The 21,096-nt window shown below is 47.0% G+C and overlaps 1 protein-coding gene across 3 annotated transcripts in view; it reads right to left on the bottom strand.

Moving 5' to 3' along the window:
- Window positions 1-21,096, bottom strand: part of OPHN1 (oligophrenin 1) — a 68,543-nt gene that overhangs the window by 6,963 nt on the left and 40,484 nt on the right. For 2 of the 3 annotated variants that reach the window (XM_037408518.1, XM_037408520.1), the window contains exons 8-20: window positions 20,472-20,601; window positions 19,037-19,137; window positions 16,838-16,929; window positions 16,633-16,711; window positions 15,310-15,343; window positions 13,500-13,562; window positions 12,440-12,514; window positions 10,296-10,380; window positions 9,870-9,928; window positions 8,255-8,360; window positions 6,334-6,493; window positions 2,293-2,440; window positions 723-1,028 (exon numbers count right to left, since the gene is read on the bottom strand). In XM_037408518.1, coding sequence (XP_037264415.1) covers window positions 723-1,028; window positions 2,293-2,440; window positions 6,334-6,493; window positions 8,255-8,360; window positions 9,870-9,928; window positions 10,296-10,380; window positions 12,440-12,514; window positions 13,500-13,562; window positions 15,310-15,343; window positions 16,633-16,711; window positions 16,838-16,929; window positions 19,037-19,137; window positions 20,472-20,601 — 1,438 coding nt within the window. The remainder of the gene's footprint in view (window positions 1-722; window positions 1,029-2,292; window positions 2,441-6,333; window positions 6,494-8,254; window positions 8,361-9,869; window positions 9,929-10,295; window positions 10,381-12,439; window positions 12,515-13,499; window positions 13,563-15,309; window positions 15,344-16,632; window positions 16,712-16,837; window positions 16,930-19,036; window positions 19,138-20,471; window positions 20,602-21,096) is intronic. The other variant, XM_037408519.1, reaches the window with a different exon arrangement.

Genomic DNA, 21,096 nt, shown 5'->3' with positions numbered 1-21,096 from the left:
GTAGCTGAGAACGTCTACAGACACGCAGATACACAGACACCTACCTGCCTTCCTCCACTGAAATGGACAATGCCAGCTCAGATCTGGCCTCAAACTAGTTATTTCTCCCTGTTGTAAATCTTTGTATACAGCTTATTAGAAGACAAATAATTATAATTATTTAACACCAATGGATGAACCATTGAAACAAACGTTCCCAGTAAAGCCTTGGTAAGCCAGAAGCTGCATCACAGGGGCCTGACAGGTAAAACTTATCAACAATTAAAAATGTGAAAGTAACTTTTGCCATTTTCCTTGTCTCTGCTGAGGAGAGCACTGACAATCCAGAACTTACAGCTGACTAGACTGGGTACAAATTGCTTTGGGTTTAATGGTCCTTATGTTGCTACTCAAGCCTGAACTTTTTAAGTCCAGTGAGCTAGTCTGAGCTAGTCTGAGCATGGAAAGCCTGCTTCTCGTGACACTGGTGACATTTGCCTGGCTCAGCAGGGAAGGGCAGCACTGGTACCAGCACCAGGCTCTGCTGGCTGCTCTGAAGCTCCGCAGCAGCCGCAGCCCCAGTAAGCCATACCCTGAAGGTACCCACTGTCTGAAATAAAACAGGACAACTCAGGAAGCCAAGGCCTGATCAAACCCTCGGGCTGCAGTCCCGTGCCCACTTCACTCCTGCCTTGCTTCGGCTGGGATGCTAGCACAAGCCATGGCCCCAGGCACACACTCACCCTCTTTGCCATAGATCCCTGGCCGAGGAGCTGGTCTCTTGGCTTGGAGCGTGGTGTTCCGCAGGGCAGGGCTGGCCACCACCCCGTTGGCAGCCTTGCTGGGCGGCTTTGCGCCTCCATCCTGCAGCCTGGCCACCAGCTTCCCCACCTCTGCCTCAGCACGCACGGGGGCACGGCCCTCGGTGGGGGGACGCCCCGGCTCGTCCCCCCCGGGCCTCGGTGCAGGCAGGCGGCTGCGGTGCAGCGGCTTGGGGGCCTCTGTGCTGATGCTGATGCTGCCGTTGGGGGTCTGGGCATGCTGGTCTGCTGCAGAGCCAAGGGGAGAGAGAGCCATCAGGTTAGGAAGCAGTGTGGAGGTGCGGTGGTATCTGCCCGCAGCAGTGCCGAGCTCTCCCCTAGAGCTGCACAGCTCCTGCGGCACCAAGGGACAACCAAGTGTGTGGCAGATATCAACAGATCCTCACCCTGAGCAAAACACAAGTAATGCATGGCTCACACAGACACTGAGGAATAAAGAAAACTGAAAAAATGCCGAGTATCACAGAATATACTCATAGGTTTCTTTTAAGTTTCAAGTACTCTTGCTGTTGAGAAGTTGTGTACCATGCCTTTATATCCCTCCACAAATCATTTGTCTCATCTCTGTTGCTGTGCTACAGACCCAGGCACAGGATGCAGCGGCACTGCTCTGAACTGACTGCACCCTGCAGCCTTGGTGCAGTCAAATGTTTCTGCTCCCACTTCAGAGAAACATTTAAATGCAAGGCACCTCTAACTACATGAGGAGTCCTGTGATTTTAAAGAGCAATTTGAATCAATCATGTTTTGCCAGTGCCAAAAATTACACTTGTAGTATTATGCCTAAAACATTATCAAAGCTCTGATAGACTTTTCATCTCTTTGGTGATGATGTGATCTAGGGCACAGCTTGCAAAGACAATTAGAGCAAATCAGGTGCAGAGACAAACATGATTTTAAATTGATGTGCCCTTCAATATGATAAAAAGGGCCTTAGCATTTCCTTACAATCTACTTCAACAGCAGACTTGTACTAGGCGTAGAAAATACTATCATTGGGTCCTGAAAAAGTCCTTCAGTGTTCTTGCTCTGGATGTAAAATTGCCAGCAGCTAAGGCAGTCCTGCAGAGCCTCTTGGGACTGACATGGTCTGGCAGGACAAGACTCCAGCACCATGCAGCGACCCCCAGCCTGGCCATGTTTGCTCTCATCCCACCAACTCTGCTCCTCAGTTGCATTTGCATCACTTTGCGTTTTTGCCTCTGAAGCTACAAAACCTCTCCACTGGACTTCTCATATGCAAGAACCAGTCTTAGTTTAGCTAACTGAGAATGCTGCGAGTAACAGGAAAAGAAACAGTCTCTATGGAGTTTGAGTTGTGAGACAATGCAACCTGTTTGTGAGTACTTTTTTGCTTTCCTTTCTCACTGAACAACAGACCTCACGGCCTGGGAAGTGCAGTGCTGCTATTGTTTCTCCATTGCTCCTGGAAAGGTGTTAAAAGAAACAGGAGGGGTGAGAGTCAGGCAAGGCAGTAGTGAACTAGACTGACCTCCACTTTCTTCCACAGAAGCACCGAAGAAAACGGGTCTTTCCCTCAGAGGACGTTTGGAAATGGTGATGGGCTTGTGCCGCCGGGCAGCCACCCTGGGAGGAGGCACTGGGGGTGCAGTGGTGTCTTCTGGGGGGCCGGAGTAGATCTGTAGAGGCAGACATGTTTAGGTGACCCGGCTGACTAGAAGGGGCTGCTGCCTCACCTCCCACCGAAGGTCCAACCTCCAGCACAAAGGTGGCTGGTGGTCACCACCACCACATTCTCTGTGGCCCCCCAGGCTCCAGCAGCACACGGTTCAGAACGCCCCTGGGCCAGGCGCCGCAGCGGTGTGTTGGGCAGCCCTCCGAGGACAGCAAGCCACAGTCGCGCCCAAAGTCATCAGGTCCCTCGGCTCTGGGGAGGAGTTTGGCAGTTGAGCCATGCCAGGAGCAAAGACCCAGCTCTCGGCTGCTGGGGCTAGAAAGGGGCTGGAGCAGGGCTGATGCTTTAGTTACAGCTCTACAGCTGTGTCCCACCACGGGCTTTCCTACAGACAGGCTGACTGCTCTGCACCTTGCACACCCACTGCAGCACTCAAATAAATAACACAGCAAAATTACCAATACAGACAAAATGTACGGAAGCAAATTATCCTGGAGCAGACGAAGGAAGCTTTGAAGCTGACAGTTTCTGAGAAACATCAAGATTTCCACACCAGTGAGACGATACAATCTATTGAAAGCACCCAAACAAGCTACCACATTGTTTTAGATTTAACACTAAAAAAACCTTCAGCTCTTGGCTTGCAATGCAGTGTGGGGCACTACGAAAGTACCTTGCGTGAAATACTGGCATAAAACCAATGCTGCTAAGGAGTTTTATCTCCTTTTCTCACTGGTCACATGGCACCTATTTGGGTTTAATTTAGAGGCCCTTATTTATGTTAGTGCTTTTTTTAAGAGCTGAAAAAGAATTAAGCCTCTGGACAGTTTCTTGAACATTTGAAACACCACATTAAGGCCCCAAACCAACTGCTCTTGTGTTTCTCCCATGGATATTAACTGAATTTATATTAGGCTTTTAAAAAGCGAGTTCCTACAGATGGGGTAGCATAAGCTGCCGAGACCCGAGGCTGCACTTCCCATCCTGGGAGAACATAGAGCTGGTCCCTTCCCAGCTGCTGGCAGGAGATGGCTCAAGCCCAGAGGACAAGAGCCAGTGCCAGACTCACTGATGGGCAGGGTCATCGCTCCCTCACTGCATGCTTTGTTATGGAAGAACAATTTTACTGTGTCACCCAGGAAAAAATTAAAATCAAGAAATTTAACATTCGGATTTGATTAAGTACACAATTTTTGTAATTCAAACCAAAAGCTTATTCTCTCCTCTCCCAGCCAAAGAGCAGTTCTGGGATATCAAGATGGGGGATGAGACAGAAAAATATGCCTCCACTCTAACCTTTTTGATCCCCAAGACCAGGTAGTGTCTACCACGGTGAGGGTGGGCACCAGCAGCTGGGCTCCCCATACCTCCCTCCCCTGGGCAGTACAGGGGCAAGGTCAGACCTAAACTGCATCCATAGTCTGCCCAGGCTTCCACTCAGCAGGCTTGGTATAAATACCGTGGGCTGGTACTCAGGCTTTGCTCCTGATGTAGTCTGCCCTACTTGGCATGAAAAGAGGAGAAACAACAGATCCAGAGCAAAGACCCAGGTGAGTAACAAATCCCAATCTGGTCATTTCACTGCTTTTCTTGTACTATTTGGTGACACACCATGGCTGCTGATGTTTAATGCCAACAGGGGCTCTGCCCTTTGCATGGGCAGCATGTTTTCTCCACTCCAGAATACAAGGTCTGGTGCACTCTCCCTGCCTGGATTCAGAAGAATCTGCTATGACATCAATAGCTCGTGATTTAAAAGCAGAAGCTCATGTGTAATTAGAATAGCAAAGAATTACCTGCACCAGGACAAATTTTTTAGAAACATCAACCTCATCCCTACATACTGACAAGAATCTAACATTGCTTTTTAAAGAAAAAGAAGTGTTAAGTTCCCTATGGATGCTTATACAGGTACCACAAAATGCCATTTTCATGAGATGCTCTTCAACTCTGAAACCCATGCTAAAACCCACTGCAAACCACTCTTTTTAAGATGTGGGTGCAGCCTCTGCTTTGCTTCTGCCTTCTAAATGAAAATCCAAGTTAAACAACTTGAAAGTACATAGATATTGACAGACCCTCATTTTTAGAAGGTTTGTGCAGTGAAAAAGGCGTTTCCAGAATGAACAACTTTTAATTTAACCAGGACACTGAAATATAAGCTGTGGAAACAGTAATTATCCACAAAGAGTTCATATTGCACCATATAAACCACATCCCCCTCCTCCTCCAGATTCATTTAGTGTTTGCTCATGTGTGAGCTGAAGACACTTTCAGCTCTTGATGCTGAACTTACAAGCTCAATCTAATAAATCTTACTAACTTAACCTTATCGCTGAAGAAATTAAAAGAAGTAAAGATATCTGGCTTAATTAAAGATTTAATTTCAGGTCTTAGAGGCAGCAGTGTAAATAGTGTTGACTGCCTGCACTGCAGGCCGTACAAGAAGGGAGGACAGAGGCTCGTTCTAGAGCAAATTGTGCAAGGATCCCAGCACACAAACAATTCACTGTTTTCCTGTGGGAACTTAATAAAAGCGTTCAGAGACCTGCAAATAAAACAGGCTTGTGATTTTCATTACCTTCTGGTGTGGTTACTCAAAATTCTCTGAACTCTTTCATCCTGCTTCTGGTTTCGATCTTCAGCACCACAACCGACTCTGCCACCACCCATCTGGTCCCTGTTTGGTTGCTCTCACTCCACATCCACTTTTGCAAGAGCCTTGCTCTTTCAGCTTCAGCCTCCTCTTCCTTTCCTGAAAAGGGAGCTTCACTTCTGCATGTGTGCTGCCCTGTCTGCTGGGAGCGCTACCCCAACCTCCTCACAGCAGACAACATCCTTTAAAGGATGGCTTCAAACTTGCCCTACCTCTAAGACATAAGAGATCATTTGGCCACTTCATAATGTAAAGTATTATGAAAAGCTGAAGGACAAAACTCACTCCTTCAGACTTAGTGCTGTTACCAGGAAAGCAATCTGGTTCTTGGTACATTGATCTGAATGCAAACATTGTGCAAGTTTTTAAGTATTAACATACAGCTCTATAATCCTCCAGCCACCCTGAAAACCCTAAACAATTATATCAGATACCACAAGGAGAAAGTGCTAATACAGAAAAGAGCGGAATAATCTGCTTTCCATCAGGAGACAAAATGCCACACGACAAAAAGCTGTTGTCTACATGTGAATCTTCAGCACCTACCACAGCAAGACTAATCCAGGCCAGGCATTTAGGCAACACTCTCAGATAAAAATATTCAGAAAAAATCCCATGAAATGAAAATGCTTCTGGAGCCTGGCCAGGGTGCACTGCTCCAACACAACAGGCACTGGCCGCCTGCTGAAGTCTTCTCTGTCAGGTCCACCCCAGCTCCCCTCCCCAGGCCTGTCCAGGCCATCCCTACTCCTGGATCTGAGAAGATCATATGTACAGCTCAATTGCTGTCATCAACCTTTTAATACTTGTCTGCTTTGGGTTTGTTTCCCCCTGCATTAATAGTCGTACAGAGTCTCATCTTAGACTGTGCCCGTTGAAACCAGTTATGCTCTAGTCTAGCTACTGTCTTCAACAAAGGAAAGCATGAAGTCCTGCAATGTCTAGGCATATAGAATATATTTATTTTTCCCAGTAAAGACTCCTCTTATTTAAAAAGAAAAGCAAAAATCTCCTAGACCCAGGCTAAACTAGCTAAAGGCAACAGTGAGGAACATTATCTGCTACACTTTTTGTTTCCTTCTGAAACATTTCAGAACAGTGTATTATGTAAAAAAATACCAGTCCCCACGGGGGCTCCAGAAAAAGGAGCCAGAGCTCTCCATCGTTGCCACAGCAACAGTCTGCAGAAGCATGCTGGAGCTGTGTGGAGGCATGGGGAGGCTCGGGGCTGCCACCTGTACCTTCCCAAAGTGCTCGATGAGGATCTCAACTACTATGTTTTGGAACTTGATGTTCATCATCGCTGCCACAGTGTCCTCCTGCGCTCGCATGAGGGTAGGTCCAAATATCACTCCCATGTTAGACGGTGACATCAGATTCTCTCGGCTGTGCTCACATACGCTGTGGAGAGAAGGGAAAGTAGGATCAGGTTTTGGTTTGGTTTGGTTTTTTTCCAAACAGATATCTAATAAATAAAAAAAAGGATACAGTAACTATTAGTCATTCCATTTTCTTCATTTTGTTTCAGGAGAATTTGTTTCCCAACCCTACCAGAGACAAAGCATGTCTCTAGCTACGGCACTCACGTTTGGCTAGGACAACTCTTTGGGAGAGAAGATGCTGACAGCATTTTTATTTGAAACCTTCCCTCTCATAGCTCTCTTTTAACACTGCAATCAAAAGTCACCTGCACCAACACATACATCAAAATGGATTATTTAAATTGGAATATCCCATTTATCCAGAACTGACTTTTGGCTTTAATTTTTCCTCCCTCTGGAGGAAGACTGAACATAGGAAGCACACTTTGGAGGTTTTCAATAAATCTCTACACAGCATCTTCTTTCTTAAGGGACCACCGTTTTCAGAGAACAGAGCTCTCCCTGTCCAGCAGCCTTCAACCTCTGCAAGAACGAGCAAGTCTGTGGAGCAGCACCAATTTTTGACTGAAGTACTAACCACCTAGGTGAGCACTACCTCTTTCCAAAACTGGACCAAGAGGAGAGAGACTCTGATGCTGACATGTAATGAATTCTGCGTTTGTTCTGTAGCTCTGGTGTTAAAGAGGGTTTTGTCAACATGAAGGCCAGAGGGAACAGAATTTTAAGTATAAACACTTTAAGGAATAAACACAGTGACTGCAAGTACAGCATTGGCTTCATTGGATTGCATGCCAGACACTCTCAGCTCTGCCACTTACGCAGAAAGGTTTCTAAAAAACCACATAAACATGTTCACGAGAGGCTGAAACCGGACTGCAGGCAGGATGCCCCGGCCAGCCCTCCTCACCCCAAAGAAAGGTCATGACACCGAGGGCCAAGCACTCGCCTTCAAGTGTCAGGGTGTGACAATCCCAGCTCAGCCCTGCTTATTTCTGCAACAGTCCAGTTTTGAAAATGACTTCTCCAAGGGTCCAAAGCAAGCCCTGGTCTTCCCTGACCTGCACACAGATTGCTCCCTTGCTTTTGAGCTTCAGCATAGCTTGTCACAAGCCGCTGTCCCTGCTGCGCCTGTGCTCCTCCCCGAGGTGGAGAGGGCAGAGCTTTCACACTGAGCCTTCACATTTGCCGTGACAAGGAGGCAGGAAAACACCCATTTCCCAATGCAGTGCTGCTGCCATTATCATCAAGTAACAGACTTTTTCAGTGGCTCAGTGGCAGAAGCACATGGAAGCAGCACTGCTCAGTGCCACTAAGCATCCACTGCCAACACACTTGTACGAAAGCAGACTGACATGCTTAAGCCTTCAGGCTGCTCTGAGGGCTCAGGACACTGAATCGATACAGCTGGAGACAAAACCAAAGCACACTTCATATTCAGCCCATGTGCACAGGTCCTACAGCTGTTCCCAACTGCCAGACAATGTTGTCATGAATTGGAGTGAGAGGTGACAATTTATAGCTCTGCTGCCAGAGGTATTCTAATTTTAAAATTATTTCCTGCCTGGTGTGTGTCAGAAGGGGATGAAAGTGGCAATTAGAAAAAGAAGCATCATTTAATGCAGTGGGTAGCAAGGAGAAGCATACCATTTGTGCATTCCAGATGTAAACCCCTAAGGGGACTTGGTGGATACAATTTTGCAAATCTACCAGAAAAAGAGGCTTGTTCTTCTGATTCCATTATTCCACTTACTTTGGCTTTAGAGAAAAAAAGTCTGCTTACTTGACAAGGTGTTGTATGAGGAGCTCTAACATCTCTCTGTTCTTGTCAGGTAGTTTATAGACCAGTGCATGAATGGCTCCCAGCCTGTAATCCAGGTTCTCAGATTCTGGAAAGAAGTAACACAAATAAAAGTTTTTGCCCACCGCTTTCGAAGTAAATACGTAAGAGAAAGATAAAAGCCAAAGAAAATCTGTGGGAGCTGTTCCTTCTGTAACGTAGGGCTGTCTGGCCAAACCCCACAATGGGAAGCAGAGGAAAATGAGATTACATAGCAACAGGGCAATCATTGTCAGAAACAAAATGAAGCGGAAAGAAGAAGAAATGAATCTTGAAAGGGAGCTCAGGGTCACATTCTGCCTCTGAGCATGGCTGGGGAAACAGGCTGGGCATGGCCGAGTACTCCCCTTTGCACCCTTGCCCTGCACACCAGCACACCTGGGGAACGCATGGCCTCTCTGCTGGGTATCTTATCAGCCCAGATAGCTGTAACACCAAACAACACAGGAAAGTGTCCTGCAGGGAAAAAACCTGACCCAAAGAGGTCACTTTTAGAAGCATAAATAATCAAGAACCAATAAAATACTCTGCATGAAAAGAATAATGTGAGAGCTTGGTAGCTGGGAAGCTTACTGGTGCAAGTTCCTGAGGAAGGGTAGGAAAGGGATTATGGTTTTGCACATACCCCAGCCATCATTGGTTTAACCAGTTCTGAAACTAATAAATCTTGGGCTGGAGCACAACCAGCGGGTGGTAGAAAAATTTCCTTTCCAAGAAAGAATAGGTGCTGTTAATTCTCCAAAAGTCTGAACCGAAGAGAGGCAGGCACTCTCCTACCCTTCTGTTGACTTCAAGGAGGTGTGGGGGTGTGAATTATGGTTTAATCCAAAGTGTTTCTGAGTGTGCCATAAATTTCCAAATGCCAGTACTCTCAGGCTGAGGGAAAGGATCGGCTGCCTGTATCCCTTGTCTCCATCTCAGCAATGCTTGCTCTCCACATGGTCTGAGGATGTAGCCAGTTCAGAATTATCATGGCTTATTTGAAATGGTCTTAACAGGACAGCCAACGACTGGACAGTTTAGCACAGGCGAGGTGCTGTCAGCATACCCATGTTACCTGGCTAACCTCTGTCAATACTGGCTGTAGCTCAGTTCCAAGAGCTGCAGCAGAAAAATGTCTTTCATGTACTGGTAGACACTTCGGATTCAACATCCCAGGACAAATTTCATGACCTATAGGGAGCACCTATCTATCTGCTTGTCAACAGCACATCCCATTCCCTCACAGGTTTTAAAATAAATACATTAATACTGTCAAGAAACAATTCTTCTGGGCCACTTGTGCTGACTTCAGGTTAGCTGACATCCCCTGGCTCTCTCCAAGAGCGTGAAAACCTGTTAAGAGGGAAGAGAACTGAAAAAGCAAAGGAAAGAAGGGAAGGAATACCACCACCCTTGCACGATCAAGCACTCAGAAGACAGGGTCACTCTTTCCACCCGGAGAATAAGGCCGGGCACCCCAGTGTCAGGCTGGCAGAGCTCTGTCAAGTGATTCTGAGGTACCCTGGCTGGGGAGGGCAGGGCTCGGGGCCGTGAACAGGGCAGCTGTGGGACTTACTGGCAGCCAGGACCAATTCTTTGTGGAGCTTGTATGTCATGACGGGTTCAGACAGGTTCCTGCAATAACCAGAAAGAAAACTGAGCTCTGGCTGGGCAGCGCAACCCACTTGCAACTGATCTCGAAAGACCAACAGACAAACCAGCTTGCCCTCCAGCACCACTGTTTCCCAGGGGCATCTCCCTCCCACCGCAGTCAGTATTATTTGAACAGCTTTCTCCATAGGATGTGGGGTTTCTGCAACAGGCTTATTTCTTGTAAGTTTTAAAAATTTTTTAAAATTCCATTCCTCTCCCCAAAGCCTTTGTCACTTCTTTGCCCCTTCCAACAGCCAGATGTTAACAACTGGCAGTTCACCCTGCTTTTCACTAGATCAAGCCTCAAGCTCCTTTGCCCACTCGGGGCTGGTGTGACCTGCAGTGCTACCTGAGATAAAACTTCAGTGAGCTGGTAATTGTCTTGATGTCCCAATCACCGCTTTGGAGATCCACATCCCCTGGACATTTTGGATCTGGAAGAAGAACAAAATGGCTTTAGAAGAAGGTCCATTTTGAGGCTGTTAATAAATAGCATGCTCTCAGGCAGGGTATCCTCTGGGGACAAACAAAGCTATAGCAGTGCACGAAGAAAGCTGCTGATTCTCGCAGTTGGGGAAAGCACAACAACAGTACCAGTGTCAGTATTTTGGAAGGCTGAGGAGCAATGCTAACTAGGGACAAAGGAAGAAGCAGAAGGTAAAATTTAAGCAGTGGTGAAAAGTTAGTGAGGACTTACTCTGTAGTTTGTTTTTTCCAGCGCAGCCAAGGCTGGCAGAAACGACACATTTCAACAGATCCAAGACAAGCTTTCTGATATCCAAAGTAATCTAAATGTCTATCTCCAATCCCTCCTTCACAGCTGCTCCCCTGAAAGCTGTTCTGGAAACATTCCCTCTCACTGCATGGAGAGAAGGGAGCTCAGAGGTGGAGGCACAACACCACAGAAGTACACTTTGCTCCTGCCTACTCTCACTAACCACCACATCATTTCTGTGGTACGATGAAGTAAAGGACATGGCTGAAGGATGGGGAGCAGCTGTACCAAAGAAATAAACGGCATGATTTGTTTTGAAAAATAAATAGGATTAGAGAGACAAAAAAATACTAAAAAAAAATAATCTATCTCCTAACTGAATTTTAGGATGAAATCCTTCTGCAGCAGTTATTTCTGTGTTGTTGGACTTTCCATCCTGAGTTCATACACGGTGGGGTGGCAAGTGGTCAACCAGACCAACGCATATAAATAAAACGAAAAGCCACTCACTGGCAGGGTAGTTCTGTGGTTTCATCATCTGAACAACTCACAGGGAGGGTGAGAATCAAGAAGCACTAAAAACTTAGGCTACGTAATGAGTCATCAGGCAAATGTAACCAGATAGCTGCCTCAAGTTGCAGCTCCATGGGAACTGGTGCAGCTATGTCAGCACAAACCAGCCGTTTTAATAAACAGTAACAGAAGTAAAAGCAATAGTAAACAATAGTAAAAAATAAAGTAAAAGCCTTTGAATATATTAATATCAAATGCCTGTGCAGGGGGCTGGTGCCAGCCTGAGGCACCCAGCTATTAACATTAATGTACTTTCTGCCCCGTGCTCCAGCCCCGTGGGCAGGGACAGTGAAGGGCCATGGGCATGCAGGAGGCCGACCCCTGGGGCTCACCTATAAGGCTGGCAGCCTGCCCTGGCCCACACGTGCCACCAGGCAGGGGCACAATGGCCTCGGCCAGGTCCCAGCCTGGGAGCGCCTGTCCCAGCCCGGAGCACACTGCTGAGCCCCATAGCCTGCTGCAGGGAATTAACCATTTCGAATGCAAAGACTACCCACCAATTTACATGCTTGCATTAAACACAAGGATTCAGTGCACAGACAGGCTTACAGCAGAAATTCATACATTGACTTGCTAACGTATACATTGCATACGGTGAGGTATCCCAGTCCTTCTCGGTGAAAACAAATCAAGGTAAAGGCCTCCCTGTAGAGGTTGCCTTCCCAGCTCTCCTCCATATCCCACAGAGGAAGAGGGTCCCCCCCTGTGCTGGCCTGCGGGGCCTGGTGTAGGGGGTGGCCGTGCAGGGCCATGGCACCTCCCCAGGAACAGCATAAGCCAGGCGAGTTCCCTGGCAGCAGCGCCGCAGGAGGGGCTGCCAGCAGTGGGGGAGGGGGCGAGGTCTCCCTCTCCTAGGCTGACATCCTGCTTCCCAGCCCTGTGACAGGAATGTGTGACTCCAAAATGCCTGAATATTTTTAGCATACGATGGGAGAAGGCTCTATACCACTGCTCTAGGGTCACTGCTTTCCTGCTGCTCACTTAAAATGCAGGTTGCACCACCAACGAACAGATGCAGTTTGAAGGGAGAGGCACTAGAGCGGGTTGCAGAAAAAAGCCGAGAAAAGATGGGGAAGATGTGCCATGAGGCGGGGGCCACAGGGACCAAAAACCATGCTGGATGTTGCTCACTGTGAAACCCAATCCTCTCTCTCTGAAACAATACAAAAGCAGGACAATAGTTGCATGAAATAATTAATTCTTACCAAAAAAGGCATTCAGCAATTTCTGCACCTGAATATTGCTGCCAACAGTCCGGTAGACGCCCTCCGTAGTAATTCCTGCGCAGGAGAAAACCAAAGAGCCTTAGCCAAGGGTCTGCCCAGCTGGTGGGAAGTCCACAAGCCCCATCTAGTGGAACTCGTCCCCAGCTGCTGGGGTGCTGGCTCAGCAGAACCGCTTACGCCCCAGGATCCCCCGACCACTGCCTCCCCTGGAGCTCCACTCACCCACGGTGGCCACGGCCACCCGCACAGCCCCGGGGTACTTTGCTGGGACCGTGTCACAGCCAGGTGAGCACAGCCGACGCATGGAATACATGCTGGAGCTGGCAAGCCCTCCCTGCCTAAATATAGCGCTTCTGAAGAGTGCTGCTTTCACATGAATTTGTTCAAATTGTCACAGAAGGCAAACATATTTAAGCAGATTCTTTGAAAATATTAGCCAATTTTAGCAAAGGCAGAACTGTGTATTTGCCCAGCTCTGTGAGGAGGGTCCCAGCTGCCCTGTGTCTCCCCAGTTCAGTGGGGCTTGGCTGGCCACATGCCCCAGAGTTCTGGTAATGAAACCAGCCACCTTTCCCTGTGGCAGCCTGGGGATCCAGCTGTTCTGGAGCCATTTACCTCCGCCCTCGCTGGTGTTTCATGAAAGACCAGAGGGTGAACTACCACCCACCAGCCTGCTCCTGTCCTGCTGCTTTAAACAAAATGGGTCTGAATGACTCTGTACCCCAGTTAACCCCTGCCTGTCCCCCCAGTATAAAGAGACTTCCAGATCTGTTCTCCTGGCTTACGAGTTTTTTCAGAGCCAAAGATGAGAACTCAATTAATGCAAAAGCATAAAGGTGAAAATTCAATCCTAACTGAATTTGGTATAACAACATTCCAGACTGCACACGGTTTCTGCTCTTCTGACATGCATCCTTCAGTTAAAAGCCTCATTTCATTGACTAACACTACCGTACTGCAGAAATTACAACATAATTCAAGTCCACGGGAAGCAACACCAGGACGGTGGCACCTATTGATGTCCGGATGAGCACCTTACCTTTTGTTTCCACTGCGTTGATGCACTTCCGTACAAACTTGAAGCCAACCTCATTCAGCTCCACTGTTTCAAACAAGGAAAGCAGTGTTAGCTGCCTGAGCACCAGCACACAGCTCCCTGTGGAAAACTGCTGGGAAAGGCCCATACCCAGACCCTGCTTGGCAGACAATGCTGCAGTGCCCCACCACGCAGACAGGTTCACATGTGTGTCCACATTGTGCACATCCCTCCAGGACAACACAGGCACTCTTTAAATCCTGACAAAAAATTACTGGTTCCATATGTTCTTCATCTTCCTTTGAATCTGTTTTGAGTCACAGCATTGCTTCCTACACCCTTTCTGCTTTTAATAATAAAAGTATAAATCAGAGTCCTGCCACATGTGAATTTGTGTTTGATAAAGAATTGATTATCCATTTCCAGAGCACTGCAAAATACGCATCATATCTTCCTCTGTGTGTGATCTCCCACATCACAGGATCATCTAATTTCTGCTTATCTACTTGACTAGATTAAAAAGGAAAAACAATACGACTTGATATGCTGAGTAAAGCAGAACACAGGTTTTTGTTCCAGCCAATTAACCACAGACTATCTTTGTTCCTGTCTGGCAGGCACCATGAAGCAGGTAGAAAGTCAGGATTTTTTTCTATACACATATTTCAGCTTCTGCAATCACACTACTACCAAGCCATAATATGAAATTTCTTTTTGTTCAGTGTAAAAATTTATATTTAATTTCTCATAAATGACCACGATGTTGTTGCTTTGGAACTTTTTGGATTTGGGTTATCTGGGGGGAGCAGGGGTGTTTGGTTTTTTGGTTATCTTTCTAATGTAAAACATTTTACTGGAAAAAAAGCAGCCACTGGACACATCTGGACCAACTCCAGTCACAGCACAGGCCCTGTGGGTGAATCCTATGAAATCTCTGTATTTTCAGCAAGTATTTTTCAATGATTCTAAGCAAAAGAATTGCTGTTGCAACAGCAATGAAAAGCTCAGATGTATCTTAGCTCTAACATAGGAATGACTAAGACACCCTTAAGCACAGTTCCACTCAGTACTTAATACTGAGTAGCATGATATGACTTGAAGTCTTTCTAGCTCTAATTATTAAAAATAGAGTGTATTTACTTTTGTGAAACACTGAGGTACATTCTTTCCAAGCATCTCACACAAACACAGTTGAACAACAGGTTTCATGCTTATGCCTCTGATGATGCTACCTCTATGCTCATTAAAGTCAGCTAATTAAAGAGCTGATAAAACTAAGCTGTAAGATACAGAATGCAAGTTTTCACCGAGCTAGTGAAGCCCCAGAGCTTTCTATGGCAGCACACTCAGCACTGCAGTGCACGCTCAGCCTGACCTGTACAGGTACGGGTAACACCCTGCTTGTGAAAGGGGAGACATGGAATGAGGCAGTGGGATGGGAGCTCCAGGGAACTCAATACCACCTCTATTTTCCTATTATAATCTTTGCTAAGGGAAATTTCCTCAAAATCTCTCACTGATCTTTTTTCCCCTGTTATTTTGGGGTTTAGAGGAGCAAACTGAACTCCACATCCTGCTAGTTCCGGCCAAATAGAAACTGCACGTTGCAATCTACAACTTTTACCATTTGCAACCCATTCTTATCTGGCCTCAGTATCAGACACTGTGATGAAAAGAAGTTACACTGCTGACATGGAGGGAATACACAGCCTATTCAGCAGAAACCCAGGAGAAGTGTATCTGCAAGGAAAAACACTGCCTGACCTCCAGACAGCTTCGACAGCTCTGAGGAACAGCAACAGAAATGACTCACTTTCTTCCTGTTTGGTGATGGGACTGTGGTAGATCTGAAAAAGGCAGGGGGGAATGGAGGAGGAAGAAACAAAAACAATGCAATGAGATTCAATGTCTATTTTCAAAAGAAAATGCAGCACCCCATAAATCACTCAAAGCCAATCACAAACAGTAAGACAATGTTCCAAACAAACATAATTTTATAGTTAAGCAAGATACCATTATCTACATAATAAATAAGTTTTTGCTGACTTCCTACATTTCACTGTAGCACCTATTTCCAGGAAAGAGTTCTCCCAAAAACTGAACAGGAAACTTCATTTGTCCTTTAGATGCCCTGTAAAAACAGCAGCTGGGCAGTCTGGCACGCAGGGGTCATGGCTTTTTTGTTCGTTTGCTTGCTTTTTAAAAATTCAAGTGTCAAGAGATTCCTTCATCCCATACAAAAATAATTTGTATTTTTTTGTTAATAATAAACAGTGGTACTACTATTGACAGAAAATCAAAACCCCTTCATACTTAATATCACGCAAACCGAAGGAGCCCCAGACATCCCCTAAATGACTGGCTGCCCAGTACGAGCACACTGACCCTCCACATTATCCCACGTCCTTTCCTGTTTAAACAGGTAGGGAAAAAGTCCTGTGAAAGGTGCCAATGTCCCATCTCCCTGCTCTCATGTCCCACCTCTGCATCAGCGGCCACACAGCTCTAAGCTACTCCATCCAGCGAGCGCACTCATTGCCAACCCTCCTCACCAAGGCCACTGAGGGAAAGGCAGCTCTCCAAAGACAAGGGGAGCTGCCAGGAATGGGGTTTCCCACACTGCACATCACACTGTCCATTTAAAGGAAATTTGGTAAAATGCAGGAGTCTGTGCTTTGCTTAGACTGAAGGAAGAAAACACCCACAGGCACATAAAGGCAGGCAAACTCGGGTGCAGGACAGCCACTTTCACTTTTCCAAATGCCGCTCAGAGCAGGGACGGACACAAAATCACCTGCTGCACATTGGAGAGCGAGGTGTGAGCAGCAGAAATATGGAGTGTTCCACACTCAGCAAGGCCACAGCTGTCTGGCACAACTAGGGAACACACCAGAACTTTGAAGAAGGAAAAGCAAAATCCCCATTACAAGCTGTGCTGTGAGCAGAACGCCATGAAGCCCCATTTCAGCTGTGCAGTGGCTGCACTGATGCCTGAATTACAGGTAAGCCACAGCACTGAAGCCGAAGCTGTGAAAAGGAGCCTGGCAGTGGCCGTGTCACTGCTCTTCTCCAGGACCCGCCGGCAGAGGACACTGCTCGGCACTAGACGCACGGCTGGGCAGCAGCTCCAACTCACCGGCTCCTTCCCGTCCATGGCTTCCATCCACAGCCTCCGATTGGCCTCCGAGAGTGCTTGCAGTGTGATGGTCCCAGACCTGTGCAGAGTTCACCCAGCGACAGGCAGGAAAATGAAACAGAAGTTGTTTTTAATAAACAGCAAAAAGCGATTTCATCCAGGTTCACAGGGTTTGGAGATCATTTGAATACACTAAGCATCTCACCTTTCATTAGTTTCAATATCAAAACAAAACCTCTTGTCTATAGAGTCAGTTTTCCTCCTTACACAGGATTTCAGTGTCAGGTCTAAGGTGCCCTAGGAGAGAAAGTGAAAGCCAGGGTTAGAGGAAGGAAACACAGGAGAAGATTTCAGGTTTCTCAGCAGCCTTAGGCTGCAGCCCAGCATGGCACTGCCCACAGAGCACCAGGCTCCCGGCGGGTGCGCTGCTGATCTGATAGCATTGGTAACCAGGAGCACAGACGGTCCTTCCCACCATCAGGGAGCACAGATGGTCCTTCCCACCATCAGTAAAGACAGAGATCAACGGTTTTGTGAGCCAGGCTTCCCCTCAGTCACAAAATGTTCTAGACTTCATGGCACTATCCTGCAAACAAGTGCTAAATATCCCAGCAACAAACAATATGCCTCCACAGAGCAGGGATGCAGCTATATACAAACTCATGAGGCAGTTGCTTGGTCTTTCACGCCAGGATCATGCTTATCTGCTATCTGACACAGTTGGGTCCTAATTTTTATCAGGGTTGACCAGCACTATCAATTACCCACAGCATTCATGGTCCAAACAGCTTTACACAAAACTTGTAGAAAAGGAACATGAACTGACCAAATGTACAGGTGTGCTCTGAAGAGGCCAGCACTGTGAGGCTGAGCTCTGGCCCTTTGCATTCATGCCGCGATACTCCACAGCAGAGTCAATTTGTAACATGACCATGAGATCTCCACAACTTTGTAGGAACTCTGAAGAGACACTCAGGACACCTTACAACCAACCAGACCCCAGGGTTGGGCATGCAAGCCTGGAACGCACTAACCACCCTGACCATCACCACTGATGCAAGACCTCTGACAGAGACAGATCAAGCAGACCCAGGACAGCCTTCTCCAAGATTACATCTGGCTTACACACCATGATGAGTATCTCTTGACTGTGTTTTGTGCTGGTTGGTTGGGGTTTCTGAGAGCACTGATTGTAATCATGGATTTGCAGTTGCGTGGCCAGCTATGACCCAAAGGTACAGACTACCAGACTGCAAGAATTTGGGAAGGGGACTAATTTACATTTTTACGACTTCTACCAGCATTAACTGGCCTTACTAGACATGTCTATGGCATAGATGAAAATAGATCTCTCCAGTCAATAGTTTGGACATTTCTTTGCCAAGGTCTCTGCCAAGAGCTTCCAAATAATATATTTTATTTTATTGCTGCAGCGTGCAGAGGGCTGCCAAAGAACAGACCATGAGATCACGAACTGGAGAACAGCACGCCTGACTGGGAAGTCCCTGTGGGACGTCACTCCATGTCAGAGGAGGGTGGGTGGACTCAGCTGGATGAACTTGCTGTACTCTATCATCCACGCTGGCATCCTACCCCTCCTCTGTCACACTAAGGAACTGCAGGGAACTCCTAGACACACTGGTGAGAACCAAAGCACTTTGTGAAAGCAGCAGCTCCCCAGATCATTGCCTTGTGGCAGTTTAGAGCTGCAACGGCTGGCCTCAACTCCGTTTCTAACACCAGTCCCACCCACATATACCCAGTTCTGAGAACAGAAATCAAAATCACAAACCAGTGACTGTGTGAACATGCAGAGAAATACTGCTTTTGGAAGAGCTCATCTAATAACTTGAGTAATTCAAGTACTTGCCAGAGGGCTATGTGCAAACAAGGCTGCAGGTTCACTGCCCATTTGCATGGATAAATATCAAAATTAGCTTGTCTAGAATGGCAGAAATTTCACACTAGACAAACCTGCAAGTCACCACTGTCTGAATAATGCTCACGTTACATGAACATGCATCTCCACTGCCAAATCCTGCAGGACTTCTATTCATTTGGGAGAGAGGGAGGTGAAACTTCTATTCACAGAAGTGCTTCTTTGAGGTCACACCAAAACAACTGCCTGTGCGGCCAGGCGGGGGGGGACATGAAGCCCACCCCTCTACCCCGTGGCCTGAGGCCCTTCCACAGCTGCTTCCTCAGGACTCGGCCCACTACCAGCACATCTTGAAAAACAGCGCTGCTGGACAACTTCTGCCAACAACGGGACTGACCTCTACTGCCCTGGACATGGCACTTGTATGTCTATTTGCTTACGGAAAGAGATGACGTGGGCAGATTGAAGGTGAGACCTGATGGCTGGGTCAATGTTTGCAGACATCTTTCCAAGAAACCAACTCACTTGCTTAGCTCCAGGCTTCTGGTCAATGGGTGTCATCCGTAAGGTTTTTGCCTCTTTTTCGTACTGGCAGTAATATTTCACCCAGGAGATGCCCAGCGCCCCTGCAGGAACACACGGGAAGCTGGAGTCAGAGACTGTGCATTAGTTGGATGCGGTTGGCAAGGCATGGCTGGCATTTCCCACGTCTGCACTTCTCTGGGGACAGACGGACACTGCCAACCCCACAGGGACACCTCCCTCGCCATCGTCTCCACTGGCAAGAGCCAGGAGGAGCCAGAGGGGCAGGAGGAGGAGAGGAACACAGGGCAGCAACTGCCTCCAGCACCCTCCCACAGTGCTGCTGGTGAAAGGGCATTTGTGGGACTCTGGTCTCAAGCCAAGATCGTTTGGCCAAGTCCAGCCAAGACCTACACTGGCAGGATCCTACGTGTCTGGAATGCTTGTTTCACACAGAAGCCACTATTTTTTCCTGTTGATGAAAACTTGGTAGTAAAGACAACAGCACCTTTAAAACACTCTAAAGTACCTACTTCTATCACACTAGATTTATTGTCACTTTTTTTTGTTCTCTTACCTGAACCCCTTTATATGAAATATTTTAACTGTTGTTTTTTCTCTGATTTGTTTCTAAGTTGCAGCTGTCAGGAGGAACAGCTTTCTTCATACTCAATTTATAGGGGAAACATAGAGGCAGCAATCAGTTATCAGAATGCAGGAACATGCAGCATTTGTGGTCTAAAATTACTGTCTATGTGTTTTAAAAGCAAGATAAACATACATACAAATGTATGTATAAATACATTTGTATATATAATCTAAAAATTAATTGCTCACAAAGTTGTTTGTAGGCTCAGAGGCCACAGCTCTGCACACAGGCTTTTGTTCCGAGTGTTCATGCCTGCATGACCACGGAAAGCTATAGCAAGTACCTGTAGAAGACTGAATTTGATTTGATTCTGCACAGAATCACAAGTTTTGCTCTCAGCAGCTTAACTCTCAGTGCCGGTTAACACTTCAGCTGTGCTCAGATGCCCTCGGAGATGCTGCGAGAGGGAAACTGGGCAGGACACCAGATTAGTTATGATAAAATGCAGCCACGGTGCAATCTGCCAGAGCTCTGGTCTCTCCAGCACTACAATGGAGCAATAAATCTCATCTAATTTGAGTGCAGGGCAATTAGCTCTTTGCTTACATGGCTCATGTAACCCAGAGAAAGCTCTGTGCCACCGCTGGGAAAGCTGGCAGCTAAAGGTGCCGGTGATTCCCCGGGCACTGGCAGGCGGTGACACCCCATGCAGCACAGACCACAGTGCCACTGCAGCTAAAGCTGGCTTGGGCATGGGAGCTGAGTGCAGCCCATGCAGTGGGGCTGTGAGCAGGGCAGCCCAGGCTTACATGTTCTTTAACACATTCAGGTGCATATAAAAGCCATTACATTTCTCCTGAGTGTACAGATAGCCCTCAATGGTTGGCTGCCCAGGTAGCTTGCAGGTTAGGGGGGCTTCCTTCATCCTCTTCTTCAGGTCTTCCAGCTCCTCTCGTGTGCTGGAAAAATGATTCCTTGTCTGTTAAAAGAAAACAAAAGGAAGCACATTTGAACATGAGTGAAGAGCGAGCTTCAGGTATTCCTAGTCAAATTTTAAGTGCTCTGGCACAAATGAGTCAATTCGCAATGTACAAAATGCAGAAGCCACTCCACAAATTCACATGAAAACTTCAGCTAGAAGAACAACTGGACTCTTAAAGATGCTTGAATAGACAAGGTTTAACATGCCATGCATGGAATTTATGTTGAGGAGTCATGACTTGGGAGGACACTTGTTCTTTAGTAAAAGGAACTTAGCACATTTTAAGGGTAGGTGGAGCAGAAGGAAGCACCTGAACTCCTCTTCACACCATTGTTTAGGTAATGGGTGTATTCTCCTACAAAACTTCCTCAAAAGATCATGCTACACTGCTTGGCATGAAATAATTTTTAAAGAGTCACGCCAACACAGGGTACAAAATCAAGGCATTTTTATGGAACAACACTTAGTTAGACAAATTAACAAGCCAGCAGC

The sequence above is a fragment of the Falco rusticolus genome, chromosome 14, assembly GCF_015220075.1.
Source record: "Falco rusticolus isolate bFalRus1 chromosome 14, bFalRus1.pri, whole genome shotgun sequence".
Taxonomy (NCBI): Eukaryota; Metazoa; Chordata; class Aves; order Falconiformes; family Falconidae; genus Falco; species Falco rusticolus.
Note: the sequence above shows the minus strand (reverse complement) of the source record. Positions and strands in the feature narration are given on the sequence as shown.